The sequence below is a fragment of the Octopus sinensis genome, linkage group LG11, assembly GCF_006345805.1.
Source record: "Octopus sinensis linkage group LG11, ASM634580v1, whole genome shotgun sequence".
Classification (NCBI taxonomy): Eukaryota; Metazoa; Mollusca; class Cephalopoda; order Octopoda; family Octopodidae; genus Octopus; species Octopus sinensis.
The window spans coordinates 29,413,100-29,425,599 of NC_043007.1; the positions used below are offsets into that span (position 1 = coordinate 29,413,100).

General features: G+C 37.7%; 1 protein-coding gene across 2 annotated transcripts in view; it reads right to left on the reverse strand.

Moving 5' to 3' along the window:
- Positions 1–12,500, reverse strand: part of LOC115217583 (synaptotagmin-7-like) — a 185,169-nt gene that overhangs the window by 50,981 nt on the left and 121,688 nt on the right. For both annotated transcript variants that reach the window (XM_036507278.1, XM_036507277.1), the window contains exon 3: positions 7,097–7,507. In XM_036507278.1, the coding sequence (XP_036363171.1) occupies positions 7,097–7,507 (411 nt within the window). The remainder of the gene's footprint in view (positions 1–7,096; positions 7,508–12,500) is intronic.

A 12,500-nucleotide genomic window follows, 5' to 3' on the forward strand; every position in this document is an offset into this window, starting at 1 on the left:
ATATAATGTATATATATATATATGTATATATATATATATATATATATATATATATATATATATATATATATATGTGTATTATATATACATATACATATATATATATATCTAATGTAGGATAAAATTTTTCTAAAAAAATTCTATCAATGGCCAGCATATTAAAAAGTACCTTTAAAGGTTAAATTTATAAACAATTTATAAGTAAGGGCAAAAGAAAAAATTTCTAATGCCAAAATATGCCGAAAAAAGACACAACATCAATAACCATGTAATTTATCACTACAAGCACGTGTTTCGAAAGAAAGTCGACAGAAATTTCTAAAAAATCCCGTTATTACCATATCGGACCCGATTTCAGAGTTAGTTCATAAGACCCTTCCCTTCATCAGTGATAAATGTGGCAAAGAAATAAGTGAAATACTTACTTATACCCATGGAAGAAGATATGGTAATAACGGGATTTTTTAAAGAAATTTCTGTCGACTTTCTTTCGAACACGTGCTTGTAGTGATAAAATACATGGTTATTGACGTTATGTCTTTTTTCGGCATATTTTGGCATTAGAAATTTTTTCTTTTGCCCTTACTTATAAATTGTATATATATATATATATAGATATATATATATATATATATATATGATATATACACACACAAAGTATTTAATCAAAATTAAATACTTTATTAATTTTTACCTAAACTGGTTTTTACGTAGTAGCTACTTGATTAAATCCTATAGAGATTATATATGTATGTATGTGTGTGTGGTGGTTTGCTTTTTGTTCAGTTTTAATTTTAAAAAATTGCATTTATATAATGGGTTACTCTATAATTTTGTTGAGTACAAATTTAATATTCTTAAAGAATATTATCGACAATCACTTCGAAGTTTCTATCAGTGAAGCCATCTCTGGACGGTTTAACTGTTCGAAACTTTGAACTCATTGTCAATATATTTGTTTAAGAATAGTACGTATGTATATACATACACACACATACATACATGCGTGCATACATACATACATACATACATTCACATAAATACATACATACATACATACATACATACATACATACATACATACATACATACATACATACATACATACATACATATAGGAGTAAATGTAAGCAAGTCAATATACAAAAAATATTAAATGTATTTAATATGAAAAAATATACATATGTGTGCATATAAAAATGTCCGACTTACACAGAATAGCAATAATATCAGAGTTAAAGGGTTTGAGTATATATTATATATATATATATATATAATATATATATATATAATATATATATATATATATATATAGTATATATTATATATCTTATATATATATTGCACACCACACATATACAAACACACACACGTACAACAAACAATCCATGAGCTAACTACATTCTAAATACCATTTGTGCTCACGCTATCAATAAATGAATAACTTTTTTCTCCTCCTACCGCCATCCCTCCGCCTTTTGATCGAGTGGATGAGATGAGGACGGGGTGGGGTGGGGTTAGGGCTACTTCATATTTAGGATCACGATAGAATAAACATTGACCATATGTATCTTACACATACACACACACACATATACTTACATATATTTATATCTATATATATATATATACAAACATCTATATGCATATATACACACAAACGCATATTGTATTCTCTAAAATGTGAGCACCGTGTTGCAGAAAAGCCAGGAGAGGCATCGGGAGCAACGAGATGTAGAAATGGGGGAGTGTGTGGGAAATGGGCATATATGAAATACACGAACAGAAGGAAATTGGGAAGAAGATCACAGCATCAACGGCAGCAACAACAACAACAACAACAACAAAGAAAGGAGCAACAGCAATAAAAGATATAACTAAAGATTAAAAAGAAAGTAGGAAGAAAAGTTTTTGTAAAGGAATTAGATTCCAACCTTCATGTGTATGTATGTATGCATGCATGTATGTATAACTATATACATATATATATATATATATATATATATATATACACCACACACACACATATATATATACTCACACAGACACATATGTATATATATTTATATATATATATCTAATATTACATATCTTTTATAATAATATATGCTCCAGTTAGAGCGACTAAATTTAAGCAATATATAAATCTAAATCTAAACATATATATATATATATATTGTGTGTGTGTGTGTGTGTGTGTGTTTGTGTGTGTGTGTGTGTGTTGTGTGTGTGTGTTTGTGTGGTGTGTGTGTGTGTGTGTGTACGTATGTATTAAATGTTTTTTCGGGATAAAGGTGAGAGCGATCAAAGATCGGAGAAAGAGAGAAATCAGTTAATCAAGGAATAGAAGACGATTTGGGGGGAGAAAATACACTATATATATATGTATTGGAAAATAATTATACACATGCTTAAATACAAACTCTTTCGCTCTTTCATATATATATATATACGCATGTTTGCGTACATAGATACACGCGCGCGCGCATACATACACACTCACACACAAATTCAAGGAAATTCATACATGCATGTATGATGATGAGAGCTGTTGACTCTTCGAGTATGACTCTTCAAATATGACTCTTCGATTATGACTCTTCTTAACAGCGGCACCGACAGAATACAAACACATCGCCACCAAACTAGTTAAACCCAGAAAGTCGCAGGTATCTTGGAGCCGAATATTTACATCTTAAAATTGCCAGATGTTGTGTGGGGGGAAATGACTCAAAAGTCAGCAAGAGATTTACAATGTTTTTTTTACCCAATATTGAGGTCTTGAAAGAGCGTGTGGACAATTTTTATTTGAAATACCAGAAGAACCGATGTCGCGGTGAGAGCAACAATGAAGAGCATCTCCGTCCAACTGCTTCCTTCACCAAAAACTAAACTAGAAAAGAACCCAATCGCACTGAAGGGCGGTGCTCCAGCATGGCTTCCGCCTCTGGTTGAAACTGGTAATATATATATATATATATATATGTGGTATATTATATATATATATATATATATATATATATATATATGTGTGTTGTGTGTGTGTGTGTGTATCTTCATGCCTGTCTCTACCCCGCATACTCTCATCCCTTGTACATATATAACTAGATCACAAGAAGTACAAAAAAATGAATAAACAATATATATTAAATAAAAATATTAGAGTATAGCTAGTGAAAAGATATTTTATAGTTTGTTAATGTTATTCTCAAAGCTAAATTATATCTTCACAGGTAAATATATTTTTGTATCTATTTACTCTATTTTTTTTACCTTAGGTTTTTAACATGATAAATGTATTATAGGCACCTGGTTCTACTTTTTAAGTTTTAAATTTAGTTAACGGAGTTTCTTCTATAAGAACAATCATGATTCTATTTCTTTAAGAAATATTGTTTAATTCTATTTGATTATTTATTTAACTATTATTGTTATTATTGTTGACCTGAGGAGTGACTATACTTTTAAATTGATTTGTTTTTCGATTAAATTTAAATTTAATTGTAATTCGATTTGAAATTATAGCCATGAAACGTACGTAGTCTTTTTACTTATCATATATTGTTTATTCATTTTCTTGTACTTTTTGTGATCTAGTTATATATTTTATAATATATTTTATTTTTTCTTTATGATTTGGTTTATGTCTATCATTGTTTGAATTACATAATAGTGTTTTTTCTCTAATTTATATATATATTTTATGTATGTATATATATAAAAGATACAGATAAGGAAATAATTTTATTTGCATCTTTCTTCTCTTAAACCTACGCACGTTTCAGCTGCAAACCACTGCACATTGCTAAGTGTGCATCTTGCTGTTGATTATCGGTGCAACATCCTCAGGGTCATTTTTAATGCTGTTCGAATGTCATCTGAAGAAACTATGACACTGAACCAAATATAACCGCCAGGATTACATATCCTTCGGAAACCTTTTCGGAAGATACATGCAGCACGTGCAAACCTTCAGGTGTTTAGGTGTAGGGACAGGGAAAACTTCAACGCTCTTCCTTGTTTCACCTCGAGACCGTAGGACTATCGAAACGAATTCCCCAACATCCCATGGGACATCTGTGACAGTGCCTCTCCTTACCCTGTAGGTGCTCAAAATTGCTAACTTTGCCTCAGTGAGAAACTCCATATACATTATGAGCCTTAAGTAGCCCTCAATAAGTAAAAATGATCTGTCTTATTGTAGCCATTAGAGGTAAGCTCTGTTAAGCAATTGGCCGCTGATAATACGGACACACTACCATGAACCTATTTGGCTCACGCCCAACACGGCAGAGTCTATAATTCCTGCTGCATGTTAAGATTACAAGTTACTATAATTCATGTTGGTCACGAAATCAGATATGCCACGTGACACCATCAAATCCTTGATCTTCCCACGTGATAACTGCTGCACTGAAATACCACATCTAACAGAATGTCGACTATCTGACGCCAAAAAGTTTATCTGTCCTACCACGTGCAGAAGACGTTGTAAAGAGCTGATGTTGAAATAGTGATATTTCAAATGCCGACACAGCGACACCAGCATTCTGTCTGCCCCCAATAAAATAACTGATAGCAAAAATAATTACGACGAAGAACTGACTTATGTAGGCGTAAAAATTCTTACCAAAAAAGCATTTTAAATAGCTTTTAAATTCTTTGTATTCTACCACAGAACATCTGATGATGTGGACGTGCCCTACGCCCACGAAACTCTTATTGAATGCATGTAACTTTAACCAAATGTGTTGAGTGTTAGTTTCTTTCGTTCATTTGTTCACTCACTTGCACACACACCACACACACACCTGCATACATTTTTGTATGAATATATGTAAGTATACATAACTTTATGTAGGTATGTATGTATAACTGTATACATGTATATATGATTGTATGCATGCGTGTATGTTTGTATATCACGTGTCTGCTCCTCATCCCCCCTCTCTCTCTGTGTCCTTCTCTAATGTATTCTCTCAGAGACTTAAATTACTGTAGAAGCCATTATTTTTGCTTCACATTTGTTGAAAAATCAAATTATATAAATGGATTCTCTTCTTACAGTGTTAGAAAAGGAGCGCTTATATATATCTCTCTCTCTCTTCTCCCTCTCTCTCTATGTATGTATGTATGTATGTATGTATGTATGTATGTATGTATGTATGTATGTATGTATGTATGTATGTATGTATCTATCTATCTATCTATCTATCTATCTATACACACACACACACACATATTCATGTATGCGTCTAAGTGTGTATGTATCTCTCTATGTAAATGTCCATGTATTTATATATTACTATGCTTGATACATAACGTATATACTATCAATGAAATATATTGCGCTCAATACAGAGATCACGACTAATGCATTTGTAATCATAAAAGAGCGACATGAGTAGACACACATCAGGTTTTTGCAGTCATCTTAAGACACAGGCGTGATACAGGTGTGACACAGGTGTGACAAGCGTGAAAGTGTTGGGGACCGCCAAATCTGAGATAGTTTCCACGGCGTGCTTTAGACACGCATATACACGCATATACACACATACAAACATACGCACACAGGTACGCACGCATATATTCATACATACAGAAAGGTTGACAGACAGATAGGCAGACATATTCATGCGCACAGCATTGAGATGGGTGATGTGTTTACCTGTATGAATCTCCATTTTTTTTCATTTCGATTTTGTTATGTGTTGAGGAATTTACCGATGTGATTACAATATAGGAGAGTGTAATCCAGCAGAAGAATGGAAATAAATTTGTTAGAGAATCACTAATTTTGTTGTTGTTGTTGAGATGAGGTCATGGAGTCATTTTGAGAAGCAAAATAGGAGGTTTTTGAAGCTAAGCCTAGGTCAGCCCTAACTGAACTGGTCTTTGGTTAAACACATTCTAGTAACTACCACCCCGTTCCACCCCATAAAGATCATGCAGCGTAGAGCTCTGTATAGGACGTCTATTAAAGCAGCGGGGTCTGATTTGAGAAACTTTGACTGTTATTCCTGGCAATTCAAACAGCCACGTAGTGAATCCTTTCTTTAAGTTGAGGACGACTGCGATTGTTGCAGATCTCTGGGATCAGACTTTCTTAAAGAAAAACTTATTCATTGATGCCAGACGTGACTGAGTGATAAGAAGTTTGCTTCCCAGCCATATGGTTCCAGGTTCGGTCCCACTGTGTATCACACCTTGGGCAAGTGTTTCTATTCTACTATAGCCTTGGGCCGATTAAAGCCTTGTGAGTGGATTTGGTAGATGGAAACTGAAGCAAGCCCGTCGTATATATATTATATATATATGTATACTAGCGGTTAGACCCGGTGTTGCTCGTGTTTTTCGTGTCGAAGTTAAGCCCACCTCTGACCTTGTATTGACTAAGCATTTCCTTAGAGACTATTCTATCGATTTTGTTGAAATTTTACACGTGGAAAATGCATAAGCTGCAGGAAAAATAACATCGTTATGGGAATTTCCATTTAAACGCCCGATTGAGCTCACAAAAATCGATGCCAACTGAGCATTATCTAGATTTCGAAATATGCCAGCCTTATTTGAACTTCAGGACATGTAATGTACCTATATGCCAAAAATCATTATAATCAGTTGGACGGTGGGGAGGAGTTAAGAGTAACCCCAAACACACACAGATATCACCATTACACATCTATGTATATAGATATGCGTATGTGTGTGTGTGTGTGTGTGTGTGTGCGTGCAGGACACTTTGGGCAGCTGTCTCCTTTCATTGCCTTGGGTTGACCAAAATCATGTGAGTAAATTTAGTAGGCGGAAACTGTAAGGAAGCCCGTCACTAGACATTGTTATGGGGTGGCAGATCTAATGTATCACGTGGTCCCCCCACCTGTTCCTCAGGTACCTTTAGCAGAGTTACCTGTCTGATGATACTTTCCACCTTCCCACTCAAAGTTTTGGAGTCCTAAAAATGACATAGGTGGCGCCTATTCTTACTTCTTTAATCTGGTAAAAGTCAGAACAAAACAAACACTATTAATATAAAGAAAAGAAATGAGAGGAAATATTTCCAAGATGGCTGCCATTAAGTTGAATAACTTACCGTAAAACACTTGCTCTATATCATCACTTCTGATATCGGAATCTCTCTTACTACTGCGACTGCTCGCCGATCCTCTTCGATCTGATTCTGAAGCCAGGGATGTTCTCCGACTGTAATAACTGCTAGCTGAACCCCTGCGGTCTGTATCTGATGCTAAAGATGTCCGCCGACTACAAAAGCTGCTGCCTGAACCCCGCCGATCGCTTTCGGAAGCAAACGAAGTCCGTCGGCTGCTGTTGCTGCTTAGTGAGATCCGTCGATCAGCCTCGGAAGTGTACGAAGTTCTCCGACTGCCATAGTCGACGAAAATCTGAGGAACAACGAACGGTGCCTGTACTTTTGAGCTCCGACAGATTGCTGGAGCTGTTACCAACTGCATTTTGTCTTCTTTTTTCTCCTTGTGGCATATTGCTGCAAAATAGCAGAAAATAAAAATAATCGACTTTAAGAAACTTTATAAACGATTTTCAAAAACAATAGCAGAAACAACAAAAAAAACAACAACACACTCAATAAGAAGACAATCATATTTCATAAGGTAGACCATAATTAAATTTAGCGAAATAATTTTCATCAAAAGTGATCAACAAATGTTCAGGCGTGGTAAGAAGCTGGCTTCCCAAACCCAAGGTTCTGGATTTGGTTCCATTGCGCGGCACTTTCGGCAATTGTCTTCCACTATAACCTTTGACCGACCAAAGCTTTACGAGTGGAATTGGGAGACGGAAACTGAAAGAAGCCCGTCATGCGTATTCTTTTATACTTTTCTTTATTTGCTTCAGTCATTTGATTATGGCCATATATATATATGCCCGACACCCAACATGGTTTCCGACCAGGGAGAAGCTGTTTAACTCAGCTCCTACAACACTATGACTGGGTGCTGAAACGGCTGCTCAACCACTCAAATGTGAAAGTGATATATCTCGACTTCGCAAAGGCCTTTGATAAAGTCGATCATGGAATGATATGTCACAAACTGCGTAATCTCAACATAGTTGGAAAACTGGGAGAATGGCTTCATGACTTTCTGAAGGATAGAAGTCAGGTGGTAGTAGCCAATGGGGGCCACCTCCATTAACACACAAATAGTGAGCGGTGTTCCGCAGGGCACTGTTCTGGGACCACTACTGTTCATAGTGGCCCTCTCAGACATGCCCTCAGCCACGCAGAGAGCCACGATCACAAGTTATGCAGATGATACAAAGTTTCACACAGGCAATACAGAACCCTGAGGACACTAAACACCTGCAATGTGTGCTGGACGAAATATACAAGTGGGCTGAAAAGAATAGCATGCAGTTCAATGCTGGAAAGTTTCAAGCTTTATACTATCAGCATGCAAACTGAATGCATATACCCATGAATACACTGGACCCGGAGGGATTGCAATCCCAGAGGCACAATCAGTGCGTGACCTGGGTATTCACATGAGTGATGACGCGACCTTTCATGTACATGTGCTAAACTGACAATGAAATGTAAGCGGCTGGCTGGATGGATTCTTAGAACCTTTAGAACAAGAGAACAAGAAACCATGATGGTCCTCTGAAGACACTTGTCCTAAGCCACTTTGACTATTGCTCTCAGCTATGGTCCACCATCCAGTGTCAAGTTGATCACAGAACTTGAGGCGATCCAACGAAGCTACACAAAGAAGATAGCCTCTATGCAGAATGTAAGCTACTGGAAAGACTCAAGAGATTAAAATTATATTCCCTGGAGCGTAGGCGGGAAGATATGCCATATATACATCTGGAAGATCCTGGAGGGAAGTGTCCTGAACTTTGGCATCGGAGGTTACGCAAATGCCAGAACTGGGCGCCACTGCGTGGTGCCTAGGACTCCAAACCTGCCATCAAGATGTAGGACAAGATTCTGTGATAGCCTGGGCTTCCGAGGCCCACAGCTCTTCAATATCCTCCCGAAGAACCTGAGAGACCTGCATGGGGTGGATACAGATGTCTTTAAAATGAAGCTGGATCTCTTCCTGTCGGTGTCCCAGATGAACCAACTTCACGGCAGGAGGGGCAGATGAGGGCAGCTGCATCGAACTCTCTCATGCACCAAATAGCAGTTGCTAGAAAGCCTCCATGAAGTGAAACCAAGTAGCAACACCAAATGGCGGTGCTCCAGCATGGCCACAGCTCATAAGCTGAAACTAGAATCAATCAATCAATCAATCAATCATATATATATACATACATACATAATATATATATATATATATATATACATACATACATATATATATCAATATATACATACATACATATATATATATATATATATATATATATATATATATATTATATATAATAATATATATCATATATATATATGTATATATATATATATATTAATGGATAATAAAACGAATGGTTTACAACTCATCTATTCCATCTCCGTCTTTCGTTGCCATATCTATGTCTATCTATCTATCTGTCTATCTATCTATCGTTAAAAGGAGGGCTGGGCATGCCGTGGTTGATGATGCGCAGACACGCGCTGAGACTGCGACATCTCCGGCTCTATGTAGACGACGGTGAACAGTGTGGTCGCCGTTTGTGAGGCACGCATTCCCGCAACTTGTCTCCATGACCGAACTACAGTCGTGGATCAAAAAGAGGCCGAGAAGGGCGAATGGCACTGCGAGTGTCGCGTTGCTCTCAAGCAACTCTGCCGTCCCGTCGACCTTGAGTGACTTCAACACAACCAAAGCATTCTATTGGGATTAGTGGAGGGGAGGTACGACGACGAGCTCGGGGCAAACCTGGGCGTCGACGAGGAATACCTGACCCGCCTGTTTCACAACGACTTTCGCGGCCCGGGACCTATGGACAACTTCCAGAGATCCCTGGCCTGGCGGTGCTACCGAGAAGCGCTACCCGTTCGGGATAAGCTCTATAGGCATGGCTCGAAAACACGGGGCCGACCTGCCCGAGATGCGGGCAGAGCGACGAACCGCTCTGCACGCAATCGTGCAGTGTCCAGCAATTTCCGACCCTGTGGGCTTATGTCGAACGACTGCTGTCACGTGTGGGACGTGTCGGTTTATCAGCCGAGTCTATCGTTAATATCGTCACGCCTCCTTCCTTCAAACGGGAAGGAAGAGCTATTTTTATCATACTTGTGGCTATGGCGAAAGAATGTATCTGGTGGACGCGCCTGAAAGGATTAGAGACAACACTTTCCTCTCTGGTCATCTCTCATCAACTTCTTCAACTATCACTTGAGGAGAAAGTGAGAGTAGAGAGGCAAGTTTTGTCTAGCGAATGTTTTAAAAAAGATGGGTGAATGTAGCAAGGATGGCACGTATGAATGACGAAGCCACCTTGACTATGATTCTATGAACTATAAAAATTAATACAGAGAGTTGCTTATTTGCAAAAAAAAAGAAATATAACATGTGACTTCATTGACCGAGGTTACCGTGGTCTTTTCCGTAGGCTTTTCTTTCCACAGGTAAACCTCACCTGTCCTCCCCTTTACACTTCATATTGACATTTCTGTGATAACGATCCCTATTGATCAATTTTTTTTCCTCTCCCCCTTTTTTTAAACCCCCCTTTTTTTTGTCCTCTTTCTCTCCTTTTACGATCCCTTTTGATCGAACACCCCCCTTTTTTTTATTTACCTTCAATAGAAAAGCTCTACCTTGTAATTTGTTCTATCTGTGTGCAGCCCTGTGTGGCTAATAAAGAAACATATCTATCTATCTATCTATCTATCTATCTATCTATCTATCTATCTATCTATCTATCTATCTATGATATATGTGTGTGTGTGTGTGTGTGTGTGTGTGTCTCATTGTGTATGTGCTTGTTACGCCCCCACCACCGTTTGACAATCGGTGTTGGAGTGTTTGCGTGGCCGTAACTTAGCGGTTCGGTAAAATGGACTGGTAGAATAAGCACCAGGCTTAAAAAAAAAAAGGTACTGAGATCGATTCAGTCCAGTGACTGAAACAAGTAAAAGATAAAACAGACATCGACCGTGGGCCGACGGCGCAAACCTCTTCAACGAAAGAATTGATGGAAAGTGTAAATTTCGGTTGCGAAACGTAAGGGAAGTTAGATGTGATCTGGATTCCAAATATTGTCTTCTGCCAGAGAAGGGTCTCAGTCGCTAATTATTATCTCATAATAATTTAGATCCGCCCCGCCGCCGCCGCCACCCGTGTCTAGCAGTCACGTGGCTTAAATACAAGACTGCTCGGAACAGACAATTGTAGCAAAAAAGAAAAAAAAAAGAAAAAACACGTTTATGTACAATTGAATAAAATTATTTTAGGAAGGAAAACAACCATCGGTGAGTAACATAATTAACTTGCTACGAGATAACACACACACACACCACACACACACACACACACACACACACACACACACACATACACACACGTTCACACACGCATACATACACATACTTGCACACACACGCTCACACACCCGCACACATGCACACACACATACGTACACATATGTACACACACATACGTACACACACATACGTACACACACATACGCACACACACACACCACACACACAAACACGCAAATACAGACTATGTCTTATGTGGTGGACGGTAGAGTTCTGTTGAACATTGATGAGGGGGAAAAACTATTTGCAGCGAAAAGATTGATTCAAAGCAGAAGAAACGAATAAAAGAATGAACGTGAAAGGAATAAAGGAATACAAATCTAACGTTTACACACACACACACACACACACACACACACACACACACACACACACACACACATTATGTGTATGAGTGCACATGTATGTATGTATACATGTATTTCATTTATGTGTACGTGTGTATGTATATATTTATTTATATATACCGAGAGAGAGAGAGAGAGAGAGAGAGAAAGAAAGAGAGAGAGAGAAAGAGAAAGAGCGAAAGAGAGAGAGAGAGAGAAGAGAGAGAGAAAGAGAGAGAGAAAGAGAGAGAGAAAGAAAGATCCACATCCACCAACCATTCTACGATGTTAATTCGATTCCTTTGTGCAAGAATTAACCAATATTGAAAATCCACCAATTATCTAATCAAGTTGTAAAAGAAAAATGAAACTAAATCGAGTTGTTTAATGGAATAATTTAGAATTACTAAATCAAATAACTGAACATTTTAATTAGCGATTCGATTGGTTGAATAACCGAACACGTTTCACCGCTTCACCAACACACCATGTCAGCAGACAGCCAATTGTAATCTATACGTTTCGTAGCCTGTCAAACCATTATCGTTTGGTTGTTTAAGCCACCTAGCCGTAAGAAGATACCATTTGGAAGCAGCCCCTCCCCCACCCCGTTGTTCAGATGATTTGCTTTTTAATTACCTCAAAATAAAATAATAACCGATATAAATGGCGGTTGGTCGGGTGATTCCGCCAGT